The 26,662-nt window shown below is 35.4% G+C and overlaps 3 protein-coding genes across 3 annotated transcripts in view; 2 read left to right on the top strand and 1 right to left on the bottom strand.

Annotated features, from left to right (window-relative positions):
* The window catches only part of LOC136807418 (hormone-sensitive lipase-like), a 39,747-nt gene extending 19,809 nt beyond the window's left edge, over positions 1–19,938 (top strand). Inside the window, exons 4-9 of the mRNA XM_067064002.1 lie at positions 7,697–7,933; positions 8,307–8,489; positions 15,239–15,376; positions 16,824–17,010; positions 17,732–19,173; positions 19,348–19,938. Coding sequence (XP_066920103.1) covers positions 7,697–7,933; positions 8,307–8,489; positions 15,239–15,376; positions 16,824–17,010; positions 17,732–19,173; positions 19,348–19,599 — 2,439 coding nt within the window. The 3' untranslated portion in view covers positions 19,600–19,938. The remainder of the gene's footprint in view (positions 1–7,696; positions 7,934–8,306; positions 8,490–15,238; positions 15,377–16,823; positions 17,011–17,731; positions 19,174–19,347) is intronic.
* LOC136807420 (fibrinogen-like protein A) lies at positions 4,773–5,928 on the top strand. The gene has a single exon (XM_067064005.1). It carries the CDS (start codon positions 4,831–4,833, stop codon positions 5,770–5,772), a length of 942 nt encoding a protein of 313 aa, XP_066920106.1. The 5' UTR covers positions 4,773–4,830; the 3' UTR covers positions 5,773–5,928.
* On the bottom strand, positions 9,054–10,165 carry LOC136807434 (melanocortin receptor 5-like). The gene has a single exon (XM_067064022.1). It carries the CDS (start codon positions 10,163–10,165, stop codon positions 9,092–9,094), a length of 1,074 nt encoding a protein of 357 aa, XP_066920123.1. The 3' UTR covers positions 9,054–9,091.
* Positions 19,939–26,662: the final 6,724 nt, after the last annotated feature.

Genomic DNA, 26,662 nt, shown 5'->3' with positions numbered 1-26,662 from the left:
AAGATAAATCGCAATTAAGTTCTACGAAAAAATCGTCATTGGTTAATTTGAACAGAAATATTGTAACAGTGTTTTTCTTAATCACCCATTTTCTTATGAATTCTTGTTTTATTAGGGAATTAATTGTGTTACTCAATTTTTTTAAATTGTAAGTTTAATATGTGGTTTTAAGAATCAATAAAAAAGGTGAAATATGTCGCTTTTCAATTTCTGAGCTGGTAGTCACAAAAGGGCCACTCTAAGGATCTTTGGTATGTTTTGAGAGAAAAAGAACAAAATGACCACTGCTTAGTATATGTAATCACATGATAACGAGTGCAATTCGAGAATAACTGCACGAGTGATTTTTTTGTTAATAATTTTCCGAGTCCGAAAGGACGAGGAAAATTCGAAACAAAAAAATCACGAGTGCAATTTTCGAATTGTACGAGTTGTTATGTGATTACGAGCTAATCGCACAATTTGTTTTACTATTTTTTTCCGTCAGGAAAGTAAATTACACTGAAAGTTGTATATTTTTCTCTTCTCTTTATGTTTTTCTTTCTCACAAAACTAATTAAAACGTTCGATGAAAAAAACATATAAAAAGAAACATTAAAATCAATTTTGTAAAATTGGCGCGGTATCGAAGAGTGTGATTAACGATTAATTGCTCTTTAAAGGATGCAATTAACGATTAATTGCTCTCTTTGAACGCGCGCCAAATAAGAAAAAATAGCTCATCGTGCGATTATCATCAAAATTAAAAATATATACAGTTATCCTGTCAGTTTTTTATGATTTTTGTTACAACAAGAATATAAAGCCTTAGTGATTTGCCGATTTAAATTTCACTAAGAGTAAACCCCTTTTATTAAACAAATAACGAAAACATTCCATTTGAAGAAATATCCATACCTGGCCATAATTTGGGATATGTTTTTCCGGACATAATTATATGGCTGATTACATTTAGCTTGGAGATGTAAGGGAGGAGCGAGGTGATTACTCCTTAATAGCCCTGCTGCCCGGGGGGGGGGGCAGTCAGGCAAATTGACCGACGGGTATGTGCGGCGGTTAAGGGTATGTTTTTCAAAATATCAGAAATGCACTGTAAGGGTGGTTTTTTGATAAATGCACTGTAAGGGTGGAAATTTCAGCAAATCTGGGAAAAATTGCAAATTTTTGCTCGAAAATGTTGATTTATTTTGCTCTAAAATAGTTTAAAATTTGAAAAAATGCACTGTAAGGGTTAGACTATGTTATAGTCTAAGACGAATCACTATCAAAGTAAAAAGCCCAAAGCCGAAGAAAATTCGCAAACGGGTTTTTTTTTGCCGAAAAGAGTTTACAGTCGGTAGAGTTGCTAGTCTTAGACTATACGATTTTGGCGCAAAATACAAAAACAGCTCAAATTGTATGAATTGGAGTTTCCGTATGCGAGGCCAACTGTGTTCGGTATTCGAAAAAATCAAAACAAAAAAAAAGAGGCGGGAGAAAGAAACTGAGATTCCAAGAAATGATATCTTTCTTTTTGAATACCCTCTCCCTTTTATTCCTTTTATATTTTCTTGGAACTACAATTTCTTTTCTTAGAATAACAAATTTTTATGAGCAGTCATTTCTTTAATAAGTTTGTAATTTCTTTGCAACAAGGATATCTATCTAAACTTTCACCTTACAAATTTCTTAAAAAACATCAAATCATGTAAAGTTTGTTTGTTTGTTGTTTTTTTGCCTGAGGATTATATCCTTATATTTACCCCTTTTATATATTAAAGTCCATGTAAATCTGTGTAAATAAAAAGCTATAGTATATTCTCCCCACCACCATTTTGCTCAAAGACAAAGGATATGTATACAAATCATTGACAGTTTTATAAATACTTGCAATTTCGAATTTGTGACTTTCCTGTTTTGTTTGATAAAAGTTTTTAAATTAGTGGATGAAAAATCTTATAACTTTTGCAGGGAAAAAGTAAAAAAGTTCCAGCTTGTAAGCTTTGCGGTATGTTGATCTTGCTTTGATTTGAGCTTGAATTTCTTTCTACCCAAAAAGAGACATTAAAAATGAGGATGAAATAGGAGAAAAGTTAAGAAATCCCCAGAGATTAGCTTAAAATAGAAAAGTACCGATTAGTAAAAACCTTGAGGCAGATTTAAATGACATTAAATTTCTTATTTACAAAAACTGATAAATAGGTAATTCAATCATGATAAACAAATGATTCTAAACTGTCTTCCGACAATACTGTATTACAGTCTCGACTAATTCCAGAAGGCTGATGTAAATTTTTCCAAGCCATAATCTCAAATTATATCAGGACGTCAAGTGAAAAATTGCATATCATGATGACATATTTCAGTAACAGTCTCAATTTATACCAGGGCGTTGGTGAAATATTCCAAGTCATAATCTCAAATTGTACGCAGGACGTCAAGTGAAATAAGTTATAATTTCAAATTAAACCAGGACGTCAAGTGAAATTTGCAAGTTATTATAATCTCAAATTCTACCAGGACGTCAAGTGAAATATTCCAAGTTATAATCCCAAATTAAACCAGGACGTCAAGTGAAATATTCTGAATTATAACCCCAAATTAAACCACGACGTGAAGTGAAATATTCCAAGTTATAATCTCAAATTGTACCAGAACGTCAAGTGAAATATTCCAACTTATAATCCCAAATTAAACCATGACGTGAAGTAAAATATTCCAAGTCATAATCTCAAATTGTACCAGAACGTCAAGTGAAATATTCCAACTTATAATCCCAAATTAAACCACGACGTGAAGTGAAATATTCCAAGTTATAATCTCAAATTGTACCAGAACGTCAAGTGAAATAATTCCAACTTATAATCCCAAATTAAACCACAACGTGAAGTGAAATATTGCAATTTATAATCTCAAATTATACCAGGACGTCGTGAAATATTGCAAGTCTTAATCTCAATAATAAACCAGGATGCTGTGCCAAATATTTCATTTCTGTATTGTGCTCTCTGCAAATTACTGCCATATTTTCCCATGCATCCTATTTCTGAATTTCTGATTCTTACCTAGAAAATTTAGAATAATAATCTGATAATTTTTACAGGTACGACTAGGTAACTGAACTTCTCGACAATTCAAATCAAAATGAGAAAATGTGAAAGTGTTCGAACAAAAAGTATGTTAAAAGCAGTCTTTTAAATTAAAGTCCACAATTGACAATAAGTACTTTGTTTGACATTTTTCAAAGTTGTCAAAGAACTGCTAACACCAGGTGAAAATAACTTTTTAAGGGTGGAGATATGAGGGTATTCACATATCTAATGAAACGCTGCCTGTGATTCATAGGATTCATAAGAAATATACAAACTGACTTACCTTACTTAGTTTCTCTGTACGTCTTTTTGCTGTATGTAGACTTGTTGAAAAATCATTTTAAAACAGCTTCTACAGAAGCATACTTGAGGAAAAAGTACTCCCTTAAACTAAGTTATCTTGTAGTCTCAATAAAACAAATGAACCAAGAAGAAAGAATCCATAATGAGCTGGATTTTCACAGAAAAACCATAGGATCTATCTTGTACTTGTGTTTCTTCCCAGTGACCAGCGTGTTTTGATCGTTTGAACCAAGCTCGGCCTTTAAACTTAGGCGGTTTTCACCACGGAGCGACTAACCAGTCTCACTGGTTAGTCCAAGCAAAACCGCAAATTTTTTTTTATGCCAAAGAGTTATCGTCCGTTTCTTCGAAACTCTCCCGCCGATTTTTTTTCCGTATTATACCGCCATACCGCCATTTTTCCCGCCTTTACTATCACTGTAACGGACGATAACATCGTCTATGTAAGGGTATGAATTTCACCGATTTTTTCTCGCACTGTAAGGGTGCGATTCTAAAAGCCATTTTTTTCGCCGCACATACCGTCAGTTGGTAAACCCACTGTTCGGGCTATTTTGAAATGGTTTCAATTAACCTTCTCCAAATCATATTAATACTATGTACAAATAATCAGGTTTCGACAATATTTCGATATTGTATTACTTTGACTAGGAGCCTTCTCTTTTGTGGGGGGAAACATTTCGGAAGTGAATGCTGGAAAACATCAAAATTCTCAGAAGTTTATACCAAGCATTGTCAAAGAACGTTATTTTGAATAATTTTAAAATATTTAACATTCATCAGCTAATACAAAATACTTCCGTCGACAGAAAAATATTTGATAAAGACACGTGTTTTTAACGGAGAATTTTTTATTTGCGAGAGGAGAGGTTATTTGTTAAATATGACTTTTCCCCAATAATTGCATAGTTGCGACAAAGCTCGATATGCACAAAATTGAAGACGTTCGCATACAAATCATCCAGGTCTTTTTATCAGTGTATCGGTCATGGCGTGTTACCCATCTGCAATATTGATACACCTTACCCGAGACGTTTACAACTTTTTTGTTACGATTTTTGAGTGTCTCATTTTGGTTTCATTTCACCATGAATAAGCTTAGATAGAAAAGAGCTTTTGAGCTCAAATTTTCAGGATTGATTCATCTCTCAAAAATTTTAAAAACATTTTAAAAATGGCAACATCTCGGGAAAGGTGTATTAGAGGTTTCTAAGCATTGCTCGTTAATGCTTGGGCATTTTTCAGGCTAAAGAGATTTACTTTTCTCTAGAATTGTGAAATCATCTTACATAATGTTTTCTTGGAAAAAAAAATCTTCCTCAAAATCGAGACAAAATAAATTACTTCAACTCGATCACCCAGGATATGTAGAGAAATTTATAAAAGGTGAAACTTTTTACGGAAATTTCATCTCAAACGAGAAGCTTACTATACTTTCAACTTGGAAGATTCAAAAATGTTGGCGATCATTTGCATTCAGTTATTCGCTTGTATCTTTCAAGCTTCTTCAACCTCAACCAATCAAACTGCTGGACGATTATTGGGCCAATTATTGGGGAAATCTCAGACCTTCACAAACCTTCAACAAAATGTCGGAGTGTTGAAACAATCTACTCAACAACTGCAAAAAGAACTTCAACATTTAAAGGGTGAAGTTGGATATCTAAAAAAGCTTCACAAATTTTATTTCACTTGCGAACCAATCGAAGACAGTGATGCATATGATTGTACTGATGTTGTACCAATGAAGGACTGTCTTGCATTCTCACAAGCTGGCTTTCGAAAGAATGGTTTGTACAGAATACGCCCTGGACAAGCAAGGAACATTACCGTTTTTTGCGATCAGACGAGTGAAGGAGGTGGTTTCACAACAATCATGCGTCGCCAAGATGGCTCTGTCAATTTCCAAAGACCCTGGAAAGATTACAAGTTCGGATTTGGAAAACTTTTAACCGAATTTTGGTTCGGAAATGAAAATATGCACGATCTCACCAAATCCACCTTTGCGCCCAAAAGCTCCACACTGCTCATCAATATGCGAATGAAAGGACAAACAAAACCAGTTTATGCAAAATATGATACTTTTGAAATTGGAAATGAGGCGAGCAAATACACATTGAAGATCAGTGGTGCATCAGGAAACGCATCTCATTTGACCGGATCCGATTCTTTTCTTGGTTACCACAACAACATGAAGTTTTCAACGTATGATCGGGATAATGACAACTATTCTGGTCATTGTTCGAATGATTTTGGAAGAGTAGGCTGGTGGTTCAATGGTTGCTACTACACGCTTTTGACGGGTAATTACAACTTCACCAAAGGTGGTGGTAAAATACATTGGCGTAAATTCAACCTTCCCGAATTTGTCGAAATGAAGATTAAAAGGAACATATAAATATACGTAGATTGAAATTACATCTACTATTGGATTGCTATTTTGATTTTGTTTTTAGAATACTTATCTTATCTTATCTTTATTGGGTGTTTGATATTTAGTTTCATATTTGGATTTTGGTGTAGTAGGTATTTTACATTGTAAAATGTAACCAAGAAAAGGAAATAGAAGTGAAAAAAGCTGTTTTCATTAATCACTGTAGTTTGAGTTTGAAGCCGCAAATTTTCCAAATTTTGGCAAGAACTAATTTCGGCAAATAAATTCCGAATTTTTTTTGAAAAATGCGCTCGAAAATAATTTACAAAAACCCTTATTCAATAGAGGAAAATTCATTCATAACAGAAAATGCACGGTTTTCTAAATAGCATAGGTTTCATTACTTTAAATTAATTTAGTCGTTCTCATGAACAACTCAATTTTTGAAAAGCTTGCGATAAGATATTCAACGACGAGTTTTATGATTCGTAAAGAACAAACAGTGATTGTAATAAGGTTATAAAAAGAAATATGCCATTCAAAATTAAATATTCTGGCTAGGAGTATTAAGAGAGCAAGCTTGGGTTTTAGGAAATCCAAGCCGATGCCATATGTATTGTTTTTGTTCTTAATTTTTTTGCCAAATCGTTAAACTTTTTGAGTGGAATAAGAAACATATTTAACACCAGTTCCGAGAATTTTTCCGAACTCTTTTTACGAAACGTATAACGTCTGCAGATATTTTTTTGATAAGCAACAGAGTTGCTAAGGGTCCAGCACTGAGAATGGCCAAAAAATTAAGCAACTTGGCCTTAGCAACCTAGCCCTGAAACTGAGCATGAACCGAGAAAACAACCAAAAATACCTAGAAAAGAGACATCCTCGGTATTATCTAGCATTAAAATGTGTACCGATGGTATTTGAATACCAAATTTGAGATATTTTGGATATAAAATGAGATAGAAAGCCAAAATTTTTGAAGTTACTGGGCATTTTTGGCTCAAAATCAAAAAGCAATTTCTTGGCTAAAATCTGGAAAATCCTTACCAACTTCAGCCCTGAGACGAAAATACGGGTTGTTCATTAAAAGAAAGTGTATGTGAAATTTTAATTTCGAAATAATCATGTTGTTTGAAAACGAGACTGTTTGCGATTTATTTGCGTATAATGGGGTCGTTTAGCATAATTTACGGGAAAACAATAAGATCTAGCTGAAACTTTCTCCAGACCTTCTCTATAGGATGGTTATGCCTCAGGAAAAATTCCCCTAAAATCCCACTGGTGGAACATCCCTTTTTTAAGACATTTCTTTTTTCCCCAGGCAAAACCCTAAGGGCGAAATTTTGTGAAAATTTCAAACTCATTTTCAGACATTATCAAGTATACCATTCGAAAGCTCTCGAAAAACTATATAGAAGACTTTTAAACGGGTATAGCCGATTTCATTACCTAACTCAAGATAATTCACGCAGAAGATGCTATTTATAGTCAATTTAGACCAAAATGTGTGCAAAATGTGGCGAAAAGTCGAACTTGCGCATGAAATATCTCGAGTTAGGTAAGGAAATCAGCTATGACCGTTTAAAAGTCTTCTATATAGATTTTCGAGAGCTTTCGAATGGTATACATGATATTGTCTGGAAATAAGTTTGAAATTTTCAAAAAATTACGCCCTTAGGGTTTTGCCTGGGGAAAATAGAAATGTCCCAAAAAAGGGATGTTCCACCAGTGGGATTTTAGGGGAATTTTTCCTGAGATATAAGCATCCTATAGAGAAGGTCTGGAGAAAGTTTCAGCTAGATCATATTTTTTTCCTACAAACAGCCTGTATTTTTGTAACACGACCACACTAGTAAGGAATCAACTCTACAAATTAAATCGATTCTATGATGGTGGATTTTACTAAGTGTACAAAACAACTTTAACAAACCTCCTTTCTTCTCTTTAGTATTCAGATTCTATTCGCCAATCGTTGCACGTGATTGCTGTTGCCATGGCAGCATATGGTGACGGTTACCAACAACATAACCATTCTTTGACACGTGCTCTATCGTCCATGTTACACAGTGGAAAGTATATGGTCAACCCTGAATTAAGAGCTCAACGCATCAACGAACTAACACAAAATGCTAATATCGATTTTTGCAAAGCATTCTGGGGATTGACTGAAGAGTATGGAGTACAGGTTAGCATTTTACTATTTGATATCTTTCTTGTAATTTTTCTTGTTCTGTAACTCAATCTCATAGCCACCGCATCAACGCTATTAAAAATATACAGGCTGGTGGTTAGCTAGTCGTAGAAAACAACCACTCTTTTCTGTGTTATAACTTTTTATTTGAAATAGACCTTTTTTCTGTTTCACGGTAAAGTACCGGGTGTCCCTCTTTGAAGTGAATTTTCTCGAGTTCTTTGAACTTTAAAGAATCAATCCTTTAGCATTTGAAAGAAGAAAGATAAACTTAACCGTGCGGTGCGAGAGGCAAAGAAAGTAAAATGATAATGATAATGTGCTTAAATTAAAACACAACAGATTGAAATACCTTTTTATTCCTCAGCATGCACCATTACTCATCTGTCCGGCTATGGCTGTCAATTTGGAGTTCGAAATTCCCCCACAACAACTTGGTGTACAAACTGTTGATAAACAAAGTGAAGTCACAGTAGACTTCCCGTTTCTGAATAGCGGACATACTGGAATACCGTGCCGGTTACTATCGTACGTCTTGCGTTCTGGTCAGGTACGTTTCTGCTTTTCTACTCCCTGATTAAAAGTTTTGTTTTTACATAAGTGTTCCCGTTTCATACCAGACACATATTTCATATCAGAACAGTGTCTGTCTATTGTTATATTGTGCTGATATAAACAAAAAAAAAAAATTCTCTTTCTGACAATCTTGCTCCACATCCGTGTCAATTCCACGTGAAGAAGCTTGTAAATTAAACTTGATGAGTAAGCAAACTATTTCACTCTTATTTAAAAACAAAACCTTTAATTCGATTTTCTACCGTTTTCTTTAAAGGGTTTCGTCAACAACCGATTTAAAAACCCTTATGAAATTCGTTTTGAAATTTCAACAATTTTTCGGGCGGCTCTAAACCAATCTTGTTTGTTCAAAGGCGGCATTTTAGGGTGACTTTTAAGCATAAGGAAAATATTTAAAAGAGAAAAGAATGTTTGAACTTTATACTCGTTATTGTTTAATACAGTGGATTCTCCATAACTTGAACACGCATGAGAACACAAGTCTGTTCGAGTTATGAGAGGTTCGAGTTATGAAGCCTCTGCTGTAATACACTTTGAATGTAGGTGTGTCACTCACTATCTTATTCTTTTGATAATTCATTTAGTTAACGGTTGGCTTCTACGTCTAAACAGTTCCCTGACATCTCTAGCAACATATCTTTGAGATCCGTTACTAGTCCACAGATCTCCATTCCGTGCATGGATCGAGCCTGAGTGTTGAATTTTCGTCGAGCACAAAAGCTGTTTTATACGCCGCCTTATAAAGCGTAATCGAAAACAATAGATCATTGGGTCAAGGATAGGATTTGAGAGGGCGATGAACTCACACCAAGGCAGTACAAAAGTCTCTATTTTAGTTGAGGTTGTTTTAATATGCTCGTATAACATGACAATCGCAATTGGAAGATAACACATTGCGAAGACGACTATGATACTGGTTGTCATTAAAAAAGCTTTTTTGTGAGCTCTCTGTCCACTGCGGAATGTCGGGTTTGTGGTTGTTTGACGTTTCAAACGTTTTAGTTCGCTATATATTAAACTATGAAACATAATGATAACCATGAACACTGATATCAGAATGACAGGTGCGATATACCGTTTGAACAGTCTCCAGTCCTCTGGGAAGATATACAAAAACACCATGTGTGAGGCTAAGAATAAACACCATACCGATACCAACAAAACCAAATAATATTTACGGTTGTAGACATGCTCATATAGAAAGGGCCTTACAATTGCTAAGTATAATTCAACACTGATAACTGCTATAGTAAGGACAGTCAAAGATGACATTGAATATCCACTAAGCTTGACAAATTTCGATAATTGACAATTTAGATTGCCATTGGAAACCAACCACATGTGAACATCGTAGGGCGGTAGAGATATTACGCCTATTAATAAATCGCATACGGCCAAAACTAGTAGCAAAGCGTGTGACGGTAGCTTCCGATATTGTTTACTTGTAACCATAGCAATGACAACCAGACCGTTCAACAAAATGGTAGCTGTGATAGTGAATAAAGCGAAAATAGCGAGGATACGGAAATTCGTTTTGCTGCGTTCATTGAAATCTAATTCTTCAAACAAACATTGTTTTATGGTGGTCTGGACCTGAATGTCGAGTTGTGTTTGAGTTGTATTGTTCTTCGAAGCCATCATCTCAGTCATCTGCTTCAATCTTTATTTTGTTTCTAGCATCATCCCGACCTACCCATCATCAAAAGATTGTTGTATTTTTCAATATCGATAAGCAAGCATCCTCATTCTTCTTCCAACTTATTCAGGGCCTTATTTTTCATCAAAAATGATTTTTGATTTTAGAACTTAAGCGGGGAAGTGTTCATTCATATCACCCTTAAAAAAGTTACCTTCTTACCTTTAGCGATGAGGTTGGAGCACTCCTTCATTGAGTTTTTTCGTGATTGGAGACTACCAAAATAAGTTTGTAATAGTACAGTAACAGATGTTTTTTTACAGAGAGAGATCTCACTCTATCTTAAATGATCCATCTCTATCATCTTTTTACCAATGTTAATGGCTTGAGTAAATTGAGAGTGTGTTTTACTCATCAGTAACCTTGCTCGATTCCTTTTTCCTGTTTACATATTCGATAAAACCTCACTCACCTTTGAGTGAAAAAGGTTTTGCTTTGAAAAAGGGAAAAAGATCCCTCCCTTTGTTTGTAATTGATTTTTGAATTCTGCAGAATCGCTGATCCTTATTAGGACCCGCGGTAGCTTGGACCTATAGGAACAGACCCCTTCCACCCCTGCAATAGTTTTTGTCAGGGCTCACAAACCCCGGTCGCTTATCAATTTCTTCCTAGGCAGATTCCTGATTTAAGAAATGCTGTCGTCATCAAAATTTCAGTGGATATATAAATTTGCTCTTTAATTAATTTGGAAAATTTTGCAAAGGTCGTATAAAATGGTCCCATTTTAAAATTTAAAGGCTCTTATTAAACTAGACACTCAAGATTATTGTTTTTATTAAAAAATTTTTTTCCAAGACTTCTGAAAAACGCAAAAGAAAATTGGAAATTGTGATGTCGAATCTAATTGTGTCTTTCGTAAAATTACATAAACTATCTGATCTTTAAAAATTAATTAATTTCATTTTAATGTCATCGTCATTTATTTTCGTCACACACTTTGTTTTTACGATACGTCTTGCGTCGCTCGATTTGCGATAGACCCACGGTCGTCATATTTATTGTCCTATGGCGTGCTCGATTGAAAATATGCATCAACCCCCGTCTCTTGATGAACGATAAACGGAAACAATAAATCAGGGGGTTCCATACACCGTTGCTGATACCAATGAGTTCCACCCATGGATCGATGTAAAGTGACACGAAAATATCGTGCCCGTGAATAAATTCGTACACTGTCATTAACACGAACGGGAAATAACAAAGGCCGAACGTGAGAACGACAAACGTTGTCATACGTAGAGTTTTATGATTATTGAATGACGTCACTAACGTAGGGTTGTTACTTCCTTTACGTAACAACGTCTTGACTTCTGATTGGACGTACGTGTGTAAGGTGCAGATTACGCAAAAGACAATAGTGACAATTGAAACACCAATGATGTTCTTGAAACGATTCCATCGCTCTGGGTACAAGTATATCCAACCTGTCGAAAAGTTAGACGTGAAAGAAAATCCTTTAAAGTTACAGTATTGTATGAAAAGAACTGCAAAGTTTTAAGTTTCAAGGTTTCAAGTGGTACCGAGGAAAAACAAAATTTTACAGCAACTGAAATTTTTATTTTGAGTACCTCACCAAAGAACAAATATCGGGAAATATTATGTTGTTTCTTCGTTAGCCTATACTAGACGTCGCCCGCGCTTTTTCTACGCGATTAACGTCTATTCCACTTTGCGAATTTTTCGAATGTTTTCGATGTCCGGGTTTTCGATTTTTCTTTTGAAGCCTCTGCAGTAGCAAAAAAATCGAATTTGCGTCAAAGCATTGAAAGACTTCTATTCTTCAAAAATCGTCAAAGTGGAACTCGCTAAGAGACGGAACAAAAAATCCTGGATTTTGGTGAGGGGCTCGCTATTTCTTCGTTAGCCTTTCAAGTGTATTGACGCAAATTCAATTTTTCGCTAACTGCAGGAGCTTCAAAAGTTTAAAGTGACATCAAAATATCGACTGTTTAGAGCTCGAAAACTTGAATTCCAAACATTCGAGAAAGTGGAATTTGAAATAGACGTTATTGCGTAGAAAAAAAGTAATGACGTTTAGTATAGGCTAAAATTCATAAAGCATAAAGTGTTCTTTTAAGTCAACCAATATAAGGAAAGTCATGTTTTTGTAAGGTCGAAGGTCGGTGGTTGTAAAAAGTTCTTACCGATGATCATAAAGATGGATGCCAACCAAGTCAACATGAGATAAAACCAATAAAATCGTTTATTGTGATGCCCTTGGTAAATAAATGGTTTGACGACAGCCAGATACAGTTGAATATTGATAAACAAAATGGTTAACATGGTTACCATGCATACTGTGTAACCAAGGATATGTGCGACTCGGTGTAACGGACATGAAATTTTCCCGATCGATAACATCCATGATAGTATACTGTACATTGGCATGAAAGTGAGGCTGCATAATAAGTCTATGAAAACTAGAATAAGAAGCAAAACCATGGAGATGCGTTTTCGACTCATGTGTTTGTATGTTGTCATAGCAATAAAAACGTATCCATTCAAAATGGCCATGGAGAGGAGTGTGGCTAAAATGAATCCAGTCAGCACACGCATCATGACAAGATATTGTGGTGTGGTGTAGTGGATCTCGAAACTACACCTCAGCACTGTGTAATTCAGCATCATTCTATCTTGATGAGAAGTCTTCAAACTGAAAATAGGCAAAGAATAAAGAACTTTAAATCCACAATATTGATGGACTTCTGCATAATTTCTACACTAAATTTTATCCTTGTTATAATCAAAGAGGAAAATTATATTAATATTTCTTTTCAGATTTTTTTCCGCGTGCATAAACTTTCACGAATTGCTCTTTCAAGGATTTTCAAAGACACTTCGCGAAAATCGCGAAAAAGTTTGTACGCCTAAAGTAGAATTGAAAAGACAGCAATGTTAAAAATAATGACTGACCAGAATAAGAGAAATTTTACACAATTGAAACAAGTTAAAGAAATTGTCAGATTTGTAAAAGTGCTTAGATTTGGTGACGACTTTATGCTTTGAGCAAATTCAGACATAACAGAAATTGAGCAAAAAATAATGGAGGAACAAACTGATATTATCTCGTTACTGTACGATTCTTGTATTATTTTATCGCCGTTGACAAATCAAAAGGGCCAATCACAAAATTAGTGTGAGAAAGCTAAGAGTTTTTCTGTTTAGCTAGCCTTAAATTTGTGATTGACCAATTTTGCATAGTGAGGAGGGTCCCGTCTACATGAAACAGGGTCAATCTCAAAATTTTTGCTCAAACAAACAGAAAAATTCTTTGTTATAATTTTGAGATTAGACCTTCTGATTTGTCAACGCCGATATAACAACAATATTACCGTATTGCACGGATTATAAACTACTCCAGTCTATGTAAGCTTTTTACAACAAATCACAAGTCTGTGGAGTCAAGCTCCGCTCAATCGATGTTTTAAGGGTGACGGAAGCCCTTTTAGAAATACTGACATACACGTTATCTATCTAGAAGAGCTATGGTAAAAAAGCCAATACACGGGTTGCAAAATTGTATCAATGCAATCAAAACATTTGATAACTCGAAAAAGTTCTCGTGATTTTATTCCCATGTTACTTGCTTTACAGCTTACAGCTGATAACTTTAGTGTCAATGAATTCGAACCAATCAGAAATAAATGCCATGTAACAAGCACATAAACATTTCGAGTAAAAGCGTGATTTGTCTTCAGACTTAAATTTTGCAACCTGTGTATTCAGTTATCAGTCAATCCCCTTCTCTATAATGTTTGAACCTAATCAAAGATTTTCCTGTTTTCATCTGCATTGCAAAAGCACATATCTTTTCTATTGTATACTTTCACTTATGGATTGCTCAAAATCCGAATTCAAGTATTCACTTTCTTTGAAATCAAGGGCCCTCCTCTTTATTTGACTAATTCATTAAAAAGGTTTATGTCTTATAAAAAACGTTTTACATTTCACTCGTGTGATCGAACTTATCTATAAAATAATGATGATTAGCCACAAGAAGCATTGGGCTCTTCCAGAAAATGTCCGTACAGGGGGGGTGGAGGATATAGTGTCCGGGGGTAGTGAAAAATCTGCAAAATTTGCCCTGTCCGGGGGGTAAATTTGCTCGGTTTTAGGGTTATTTTGAATGTCCAGGGGTTTAACTGATGCTTGTCCGGGGGGGTCTAATTCACAATGTCCGGGGTGTAAATTTCCAAAAAATTGTTATATCCTCCACCCCCTCCACATATTCAATTTTTTTCTGGAAAAGCCCATCTTACAGTAAACGAAACGCCGAACAGTAATGTGGACCACTTGATTGAAAAAGACTGCACATCTCCATAATCATATCGGAAAAACCCGACCCTCTCATATTTGCTGAAATAATTTTAGTGTAATCTTGGTCGTCTTAGCTGAAAAAACGAATAACCGTTTTGTTAAACAAACAACTTTTCGCAAAATTGAAAGAATCCCCCATTTTGTTTGTTTTATTATCGATCATTTTGTTTCAAAAATATTTGCTCCCCTGATATACATATTTGGTACATATTTTCTCATCCCTGCTAATGACTACACCTTTTGACGCACAATATTTGATATTTGCCCTTTTTTACCAAAAGAATGGTTCAAAATTTACTTTTCGGGCTGTTTTTCTACGTTTTTTATTAACTTGTGTTTAATTCAAAAATTTGCCTGTTATATAATATTCATTTTACCAGATTGCGTAATTATAGGTAAAGCCATTATCAGGGAAGCTCTTTACGACCAGGGCTGACTACCTTGGGGATATTTCGAAATATTTTCAATGAACCTCGGGGCTATTAATCCCTACTCACACTTCTAATTGTGTTATTTCTATTACAAATTAGAGGTTATTTTAAGAAATCTTTAAAAATTTCGCCGAATTTGTCAAATTTAGTTTTAGCCATTAAGTTACCTTAAGGTATCAGTTTTGGCAATAAATTGGCAATTTGTTCATTCTTCGGTGCTAAGAAAGTAAACAGATATTATTAGCTGACAGCTTTCATTCTCCTTTCGTTTCACTGTAGGACTCGTTGAACAAAGCTGGAAGTGCAAGCAGTAGTGGTGTGTCACCTTTAGGACCAAAACCTGCACAGAAATCACGATATTTGATGATACATTGCCACGGTGGAGGATTCGTTGCACAATCATCCAAATCTCACGAGGTAATACAGTTGACAGACGCTCTCTAATTCGACGTTCTACTATTCGATAAGCTTTATTAATCGATAAATATTGAAAGTCACCGTCAACGAGAACTCTCCTAAATGACTCTCTACTACCTTATCGGGGAAAACTTTTTCGCGGAAAATTTACGGCAATTGTCCAAAATTTCGTCACTTTTCTCCGACGACGTTTTCCCCGATAAGGTATTTGATAGGCTCCCTTCTTCGATAAAATTCCGATGGCCCATGAAATCCGAATAAGAGAGCGTCAACTTGAACTTCATTCACAATAATTGGGCTGGGGGGAAATTTTCCTGTACTACCCCTTCTTAACTTTTGATCTAATTGTTCTTTTTGGATGAAATTTAACAAACAAGATCCTTGTAATATAAGATAACTTTTGACAAAAATTTTCCTGATGATATCACTCATCATGCCCAAAGTGAGCAAAAACTGAAAATTTCCTTTGTTCTTTTAAATAGCTATTGTATTCTAACAAATGCTGTTGAAAAAAGTTCCTTGAGTTTAAAATGCTTATTTTATCCTAAATATTCAATGAATTTTAAGGTTTAAACGAAACATTTGACATGAAAAATAAATTTGTACTGGAAATGTATCAATTTTTATTACACCTTACTGTCACAAATGTCATCATGCTCAAGGTGTGAAAATTTTTAGATGTTAAAAATTATTTTATTTTGAAGCTAGAATTCACAAAAAATTTCATGTCAAGTTTCGCCACCAAATAGAAAATGCTCCCCCCCCTAGTACGAATAGGGCTAAAGGCCTGAAATCTATATCATGACTCTGGTAATCATGGGACATTTCTACATTAGAATGATATCTTGCACAAGTAGTAACACGTTTTTGAGGGTGCCTAATAAATTAACATGAGGAGTTTTCTAAACTATCTGAGCAAATACAAAACTTGATAACTTGATAAGGTCTCATTTCTTGTTTCCCTTGTTTTTCTAGCATTTCGAACACGATTCTTGATTTTCTTTTGAATCCATTGTCCTTAAAAGGTCCACCAAAAACAGACCCAAGTTTAACGTATTCAGCCAAGCCTTTTCAGTTTTACCTTAAGGGAAGAAATTTTCGCGGAATTTAATTTCGTGGTTTTTTAATGAATAAATTAACACAAATTTTTTTTTTCAGAATTTAAAAAATTACCTCTAAAATTGGTCTTTTTAGGGTGAAAAAGGTCATTTTATGAACAAAAAATTATCTCAACTGCGAAATTAAATTCCGCGAAACTTCCGAATTCCGAGCTGTGGACCGCGAAATTAAATTCCACAAAAATTTCGTAATACATTTACTGGATGTCATTAAAATATCATTTATTAGCATGAAAAATTCCTTACACGAGTTTTAGCCAATAGGTTTTGATACTGGAGTACTACCAAAATTGATCTTTCAATGTAACGATTGCGTGTCTTTCCTCTAGATGTACCTTCGCTACATGGCTAAAGAACTCCAGATTCCCATCCTCTCCATCGATTACAGTCTAGCTCCTGACGCCCCTTATCCACAGGCGGTAAAAGAAGTCTACTATGCTTATGTATGGGCGTTGAACAATTTCGATAAACTTGGTACTCTTGGTGAAAAAATTGTCTTCGCTGGCGATTCTGCAGGTACGCTTTGATACTGTTGACTCAAAGGCCAAATTTTCTTCGAATTAGAGAAAGATTCGAATTACAGAAATTATTTTTACTAATTTCTAGCTGAGGCGACCAATATTTTAGTTTGAATTAGTGAGAGTGTTGGCTGTACTTGTACTGAAATCTTCAATTTTCTCAACTTTTTTAATTGTGAAATTTCTTACTTTTAAACGTTCTTAGAGTTACTTTAGGCGTAGAAACTTTCGCGAGCAGAAACTTTCGCGATTCTCGCGAATTTTGGCCCTTTTCGCGAAAGTAAATGTCTTTAAAAATTCTAGGAAGGGCCATTCGCGAAAGTTTATGCTCGCGAAAAATTCTTGACAAAATAGAAAATCTGTAAAACTTCAAACTTTGAATAAAATGTAACTTTTATGGCATATTTTAGCCTGCTAAAAGACAAATAAGTCAAAGGACAAATGTTTCAAGCCAACCCAAGAAGTATTTGTGTTACTAAGCTATTTTTTCATGTGGAAATTCTCATTTCGCGATTTTTCGTCCTCGCGAAAGTTTCTGCTCGCGAAAGTTTGTACGCCTAAAGTACATTTAATTGGTTGCCTTCGATTTCTGATGAAATTTTTATTTTTTTACTTTCTCGTTTGTTTCACAACACAAAATTTCTGGAAAACTTTTGTCAAAATCTATTACTTTTATTTCAAATGGATTAAGGCTTGAATTCTAATCTTCTGCATTTCAGGAGCCAACATAGTCACCGCGATCACTATTCAAGCCATCAAGGATAACATACGATTACCAGACTCCATCGTTGTCGCATATCCACCCTACCGTTTACAATTCTTGCCCTCTCCATCACGGATCCTCTGTCTGATGGACCCTCTTCTCCCTGTGGGTGTTTTGAAATCGTGCATACAAGCTTACACGGGAGGCTTCAAACATGTTGCATCGAACACAAATATGTTCACATTTGACCCAAGCTCTTATAACGCCTTTAATTTGGATTTTGGAGAAGAAGATAATCGAGGATTCCTATCTAAAAAGCATTTACAACATTCTTACTCTGAAACTCAACTAAATGTTATCAAAGCGAAATATAATAACGAGTTCGAAGAATCGTCCTCGTTCATGCAAGAAAATGAGAGTTTTTGTAGCGAGTTTCCTGTCTATGATTCGGAAGGTGATATCTTGAATGCTGAGTCAGCAGAAGACACGAAAAGTGACGTAGCAGAAGATGATTTTTTGTATTTCAAATCTTCTACAGTGCATGCGCAAGATGGCGGAACGAGTGATGAAGATAAAAAATCGACAGGATCTGCATCACTACTGCAGTCTTTATCTGATCAAGTGTCGTCGAAAGTTCAAGGACTGACCACTAGTATATCTGGATATTTTTTATCCAACTTGCCAACATCAGAGAGCAATAAAAACAATAACGAATGCTCCTCTAAACAAACTCAAGAACAAACAGGAGTGATCAAAAACCGTAAAAAGTCTCTTGAGTTAACTCTAGACCTGCGCAATCAAAATTCGATGAATAAAAACTCTACCAAGGATAATGGGAAATCGTCGTTTACTATATGCAGAGAATGTTTATTTAGAAGTGAACAGTGTATTTGTCATTTATCACCAAAAGCATTGCGTAGGAGAGCGGAAAAGTATACCGAACACTATAAATTCTCACATCATCACGTGTTAAACTCTCCTCGGCGGTTGCGCTCGAGTAGTCTTACGCATCGAGAACACTCCGGTAAAGAACATTCAAAAGTCCATCGTATAAGGAGCGTAACACACTGTAATCCACAAGAGAGTGGGCTCAATATCGATACAGATGAAGGTGCGCTTTGCTCTCCTACAGCCAAAGATAAAGCGCTTCAAAATTTCCGATTGTCACTACTCGGGAGTTCAACAGAAACTCCACCGGCGAGCCCTTCAACACAAAGAACACAAAGCTCAGCACCCTCGCCACGTGTTGTTTATGACAGTACGACGGAGAGTTGTGTCATTCTAACACCTGAGGAGGAGGGCCAAGTTCATACGGAAGGAGAACTGGGCGGTGGGGGCGAAACAAAAGATATGCTTGGGGCGACTAGCAAGGCGTTTAATGATGCCAAAGATCCCTTGATGTCTCCTTTCTTAGCTGATGATGAGACTTTGAAATGTATGCCACCTATTACTATCGTCGTAAGTAATGATATTTTAAATTCAATTCATTGAAATGATTTCATATTACAAAGTATTTAGATCTATCATTTATTTGGTTGTTTTTAAAACGTCTCCTGGTTTGTTTTGAATTATTTGGTAAGTATTTGTTATTTCTACAATGACCTTGAATGATATGTTTTCTTATATTTACAGGCATCCGCCCTTGATCCGCTGCTCGATGACTCGGTTGAGTTTGTCAGAAAATTACAAAAACTAGAGAAACCTTCGGAGTTGTATATCTTGGAAAAGTTGCCGCACGGTTTTCTGAACTTTCAACCATTTAGCACTGAAGCGCGCGAAGGCTGTGATTTAATCATCGCTTGTGTCAAGAAATCACTACATATGGGTATGAGAAGACTGGACTCTACTCAATCTTTTGGATTCCCGGCTAAAGATTCGCCGTGAATTTAGATAAATCTTGAGATTAAGTATACGGGTATAAAACGCGGTGAATGGAAATCACGTTTCGTATATTCACTGGTTAAAATCTAAAGTAGCAGTTGGTCTATATAAAAACAGAAGTACAAATATATTAATCATACTTTAACGTGATTTTTGCCCGTACTTGATCTTGGAACTGGGTACAGCTTACAGTTTCCCATGGGGCCGTCCACAAAGTACGTACGCACTAAAATGTCGAAAATCGAGTACCCCCTCCCCCTGTACGCAAGCGTACTCAAATCCCCTAGTAAGTACGTACTTTTTCATCCACCCGCCCCTCCTCGGTTGAAGAAAATTTCGAATTCAAACCGTTTGGTTCGGACATTTATTTCATACATAAAACTCAATGTTTATTAAGAAACTTTTTCTTTTCCTTGATGCGTATAAAAAGCATAAAATCGACAAAAAAACAAGCAAAAAAGAGCTATGAAAATTTTTTCTCTGCGTACGTACATTTTCCTTTGACCCCTCCTCTTCCCCTGTACGCAAGCATACGCTTTTGAGAAGATCCCCCCCCCCTAGTGCGTACGTACTATGTGGACGGCCCCTATTAAGAATTCTTCTTAAAATATTAAACTTTAGTCGTATGCTTAGTGCTTAGAGTTGTTAAATTATAGTTAGGGGAAATTATTTTTTCATAGGCTAGCGACTTCAGCTTGTCATAATACTACTGGCGCCCTGTATTCAAAGTTCATCCAAGCAATTCTAAGTGTCTGCTTGCAAACCTAGTTGTAAGACAAAAGTAAAAAAACACAATGAAATAGTGACCTTACTTTTGCCCACGAGACAAATAATCGAAGGTTTTGGAGCTTATGTTTAAAAAGGATCAAACCTCCCATTCAGCCTTTTTTAGGGGGGGAGGATGAAATCTTACCAACAGTAGCGAACTTGCTGACTGGTGAAGTTAAATCCACGTTTTTATTTGTGCTAAAATCTTTTAAAATACAGCCATGGTTTCGATTGAGAATTTAAATCCGCTTTATCGTCCAGGCAGTATGAGGCCTGAGGTACCACCTTGATGGCAAAAAAAGGCCAAGTACCCTCAAAACACCCCCTCTGAAAAGTTATCGTCCCCTGGTTAGCCTGAAAACCATCGCGACTCTCAAAATATAGATATATGAACCCAAAAACAGTTTCAAACTTTTTTCACCGTCAAGACAGTCAAGGTGGTAACTCATGCCCCATACTACCCGGATTAGATAAAGTAATTTTTTCTGTTTTAGTTATAGAGATTTTATATAGAGAATTTCATTTAGATATGTTATATTTTTTGACGGATAAATTTTATTCCGATACTTATTCTGTTCTAAACCTATTGTATTTAAAATGAGAATTGACTTTAATTATTAGAGAATATCCAATTGAAGCGTTACTTTTTATTGTATTCGATTTTGAAACTTTTTAGGATATCACAATTTAAAATTTATTACGTGACTGGCTCGGAGACGTTTAGATATTCAGATAGATTTTGTTATAAGGATGAAAGTATCAAAAATGAGAAGATTTATATAGGCAGAGTTCATAGCCGATAACAGTGGGACATTCCAGAAGATTGTTGTACAGTTGTACATGGGGGGGGGGGGGTGAAGAATATATTTGATATTTTGTCTGGAATCTGTAAAATTTGCCTTGTTTTAGGGGCAAACTTGCTCTGATTAGGGGTGATTTTGAATGTCCGGGGGGTCATCTGATGCTTGTCCAGGGTCTGAGATTCGTTGTCCGGGGGGGGGGGGGGGGATTTGTTATATAATGTTATATCCTCTGGCCCCTATATTCAACTTTTTTCTGGGAGAGCCCAGGCAGTATGAGGCCTGAGGTACCACCTTGATGGCAAAAAAAGGCCAAGTACCCTCAAAACACCCCCTCTGAAAAGTTATCGTCCCCTGGTTAGCCTGAAAACCATCGCGACTCTCAAAATATAGATATATGAACGGCCAATTTTGCAAATTGTGTGGCCCCAGACCTTTAGAGCCTTCTGATTTTCAAACATACATAAGATAATTTTTAACATAGAGTTACAGGCCTTAGAAGTTGTACTGAAATACATTAAAATCGGGGTTTTCCCCTCCAACGGGCTACCTTACTCTCGGGTACCTAATAAGCGGGGGGAGGGCACTAATCAATTTTTCGAAAATTTTCCACCCAGGACATTCTTATTCTAATCTACCCCCTTACCCTAAGTATCAGAGGTTGAGTTTTCAAAGAATATATCAACCTCTGAAGACCAATAATAGAAATTCTATCGCGCATGTATTAATCTAATCACTGTAGAATAAATCAAAGATGAAGAGCAAATATTACCCATATGTCTAGTAGACTGTATCAGTAGGCAGTTTACTATTTAAGAATTCCCCAGAAACCTCCAAGTGTAATTGAAATGAGCTTCTTTCGAAAGAAATCTTTTAGTTTTACATGATCCCCAAATGTATAACAGTAGTAATTACTAGACTATTAATTATGGAAATGTTACCTTAATTGAATCAAAATAATATAGACTGACTTTATGTTATGATGATTCTCTATCACTGACTCTTTTTAAAAAGCATTGATGACATTTTTGAGTTGTGTTTTCAACGACGGGAATAAAGATATCAATTTTGAACTTCATACAAGATCTTGGATTGTCGTCATGGTTACAAATGTCGGGGGAAAGTGACGAAAATTTTAAGGGGGTGACGAAATTTTTCCCCGACGAAATATTTTCCCGACATTTTATCACCCGACCAAAACTTGTACCCAATTTTTTTATCCCCGACCAAAACATTTACCCGAAATTTTATACCGCAACCAAAATTCAAGTCGAATAATTGCAAGATCCATTTTTGGGCTTAAGGAAACCATTTCTTTTGGACAGTTTAGTCCGGTGAAAGTTATTACGAATTTGAAATTTTGGTCGGGGAAAAGTGACGAAAATGCCTCTAAGTGACGAAATTTTTCCCCGGCATTTTTTCCCCGGTAAGCTAGGTATATGATTTCGACCTGTGTTTTTCACGGTACTGACCCCCCGCTATCAAAATGTTTTTGAACGTTCCCTCTTTTGCCCTAATTCTGCTGTATTAGCCTCCTTTTCAAAATTTTTACACCTACATGTTTTTTTATATAAGAGCATAACGCTTATAAGCATAAGAGGGCTCAGATTTGCAGAATTCCTAAGCATAGCATAAAAGCATAAGCATATATGTCAGCTTAAAATATTTTTCAAGTTGCCATTTCTTATCTGTTTAAAAAGGTTTGGTAGAGGTCAAGTAAAAAAAAAGAAATTATCCACGGCTAGCTACATTCCACTGCTCCCAAAATCTGAACTGAACAAATTTTCACGACATTTCTGAAATTTCACTAAAAACTTGGCTCGGGGTGAATCATAAGCATGATTCATAAGCATATAATAAGCATTAACTATGCCTGGATGCATTGAGAACTTAAGCATACTCAAGCCTGATCAAGGGGCATACACTTGCTTATAAAAAAAACATGTAAGACAAATCTCCCGCTTATTAGGTACCCGAGAGTAAGTGTATATATATTTTCGCGAGTACTAACTTTTGCAATCTTGATAATCTGGAAATTTTTCACTTGTAATTGTGTTAAATTTTTGACTCACTCTATTGGTATTGGATATTTTTAAAGAAAGGGTTAAAACAAGAAATAACTATTTATTAGCTTGAGTTGAAGCACATCGTAGTATTAGATGCAAAAATAATAACACAATGTAAAAAAGAATTTCACCGATTCTCGGCCTATTTCGAAAGTTTTTCGCGAGTATTTAATTTTACGACTTTGTTTTTGAAAAATTTAAACAGTACTAAATCACTCGAAATTTTGCCCCAAAACTCTCAAAAATACATATGTAGCTACACTGTAACCTTCGGAACCACCAAGCAACAATTCTGCAAAATAAATGGGGCGTTTCCAGGATGGTTTTAGGGTTGCTCCGACCTTGAAACTATAAATTTTAACGATAATTTATTTGGGTTAATTAAATTCTGTCCCTTAAAAAGTGCAACCGGGCGGGGGGGCGGGTGCACAGGGGCAGTTACCCCCAAAAAAAATTTTCAAAATTTGGTAGCTTTGAAAAATCTTGTACTACTAGCTTCATTCCGAACATAATCCTTTAATTAGATCTTATTAGATGCGTTTTTCCAGCAATCTAGACACCAAAATTGCGACATTATTTCCTCGGGCCAAAGGCCAAACCTTTGTTTTTGAGGACTGCATTTTTTGAAATCTAGCGATAGATTTTACTTTCAATCCAGCGTTTGTATAAAAACCACGCGCGGGCATTCTGTGATGGGAAATCAAGTAGCTTTTTCCATTCCCATCCAAAAATTTCTACTCTAGCCCCTTCGGGGCTTTAAACTCAATGGTTTTGGCCTTACAAAACGAGGTTGAAAACTTCATTGAGTTTAAAGCCGAAAACTAGGACTGAGGTCGCAAAATCGTTTATGCGAAATTCCGTAACCAAAACATTCTATAGACCAGCGTCCCAGATTCAACAAGCTAGATGCTGAATGGACCTAACTGATGATGAAAGTTAGATAGCAATGCGAGGAGAAAACGAAAAAAATCAGTCAGATAATATAGCGTTTAGCGAAAATGGGATGAACTGGAGTTTTTAAAAGATACTTCACTAATTGGTCATTTAAAGTGATAGAAATGACGCGTTCTTTAGAAAAAGTAATAAGATTCTTTTATTACATCTTAACGACCAACCAAATCAAATTCAAACAAGACGACTTGAAGTCGAAAATTTCGCCAAATATTTGCAAAAAGTATGCTAAAATGCTGGCTCTGAAAAAGCTGTTAAGAAAATTACGAGGTGGATTAGAAAAAAGGTTTAGGTCGAGTCATGAGAAATGATGCGGACACGGTCATTTTTTATGATGAATAAGCGAGGCTGAGCCATATTAAAACTGTTGCAACCAGTAGTCCCCTGTCTACCTTGTAAGAACTAATTACCTAAAAGTATATCCCCAGCTATCAAAAGTTATTGATTTGATTTTTATAAAGTATATGCTTATAAGAAAAATAAATATGCTCAAATTGTGCGTCATCCCTTGTTTACTTTTTAAAAACTAATTACCGAAGGGTATATCACCATGTTTCAAGAGTTATTGATTAGATTCTTATAAAGTAAATGCTTATAAGAAAAGTAAGTATGCTCAAATTGTGCGCCGTCCCTTGTTTACTTTGTAAAAAAAAACAAAAATTACCGAAAGGTAATGGCTGTCTATCAAGAGTTATTGATTAGATTCTTATAAAGTAAATGCTTTTAAGAAAAATAAATGTGCTCAAATTGTGCGTCATCCCTTGTTTACTTTGTAAAAACTAACTACCGTAAGGTATATGGCTGTCTATCAAGAGTTATTTATTAGATTCTTATAAAGTAAATGCTTATAAGAAAAATAAACATTCCCATATTGTGCACTGTCCCTTGTTTAGACTTTGTAAGAACTAATTACCGAAAAGTATATCACCGTGTTTCAAGAGTTATTGATTAGATTTTTATAAGGTAGATGCCTATATGATAAATAAAATGTTCCCGCATTTTATGCCATCGCTTTGTTTACTTTGTAGGAACTAATATCCGAATGGTCTATTGTTCATATCATTTGACTATGCTTATCAACCAAATCCTTTTTATTTTAAACGCATAATAACCACTCTCTGTTTTTCATTTACGCATGTCAAGTAGAACATTCATAAGAAAAATAATAAAAGAATAAAATGTTTGTTTAAAGTACAATGAAGATGAGCAAATAATCTTAATGATATTTGAATTGTTTCAACATTGTACGTTTTATATTTATTATTTTTCTTTTTGAAACGACCACAATATTTATGCATGGTGAGTGTGACCAAGGAAAGGTAAAAAAAAAAAAATTAAATTTAGTGAGTTCATCCACCGTATCGAGTACTTTCGTTTTCTAATTTTTTTTCCGATGACACCGCCGCCGCCGCAGAAAGGCTATCGTAATACTTTCGCTAAGCGAAATTAATAAGATAGAGCTTGTAAAAACTCCAGCTTGGCCCACGAAGGAGTCTAGGTAATGTTCTAGTTGGTGAGTTGCTAGTTTCGAGTTGGGGAGTTCGTAAAACTTTACGGCGACCGAAAATTTTCTAATTTAAACTAATGTAGCCCAAAAGTACAAATTTCAAATTAGCCAGTACCAAACATATTATTGACTTTAAGATCATGAAAATGGTATGGTGCTGGCTAGCAAAGCCAAAATACATAGTACTGTTATGTCATTGTCATAATGCTGACAACATGACACGTTCTTGTAAAAATATTGACAAAATCTTTAAATACAATGATTGTCAAGCAAATTCCCCAAAAAATATTGATTATACTGCAAGTGATGCTTATTATATAAAAGAATATAAGTTGACAAAGCCTCAAAAAATTCGTAGAGATAGCTTATAGAGCTAGAAAAATAATGACACTTTCTTTTGTCATTTTATCATTGGAATTGACACTTTTTAATAAAAATTTTGATTACATTATAAAATACAATGGTTCTAAAGTCACTTTAATCAAGAATTATATTTATACTCTATGTGATGCAGAAAATATAAATGGATATGAATTGACAGTAGAAAATAGCTTTCAATGCTCTCAGCGCACGTGTTTACTCTTAGGTGCCAAATAAACGGGGGGGTTCGAATAAACGGGGGGTTGGAAAAATTTATCAAATTAAATAAACGGGGGGGGGGGCCTAATTACCGGGGGGTTGGAAAATGGACCTTTAAAAACCCTAAAAAAGGGTCAAAATAAACTAAATTTAGGCTTTTTAGAGTAAACAAGGAATTTTTCCTTTTTGTAGCTGGGAATTTTTTCAAAAATTAATAAAGGGGGGGGGGGGGTCCTAATAAGCTTCGGGGGGGGGGGGGGGGTTGGAAAAAAATCGAAAAATTAACAAGCGGGGGGGCCCGTTTATTTGGCACCTAAGAGTAAGGCAAATAAGCATATTACAGGTGGTAAATGTATTATACGTATTATATGTGTTATATATTACTCTCATATTAC

Source organism: Clytia hemisphaerica, unplaced genomic scaffold (genome assembly GCF_902728285.1).
Source record: "Clytia hemisphaerica strain Z4C2 unplaced genomic scaffold, Clytia hemisphaerica genome assembly, whole genome shotgun sequence".
Lineage (NCBI taxonomy): Eukaryota > Metazoa > Cnidaria > Hydrozoa > Leptothecata > Clytiidae > Clytia > Clytia hemisphaerica.
The sequence above is the reverse complement of the archived record's forward strand: the minus strand, read 5'-3'. Positions and strand labels throughout refer to the sequence as shown.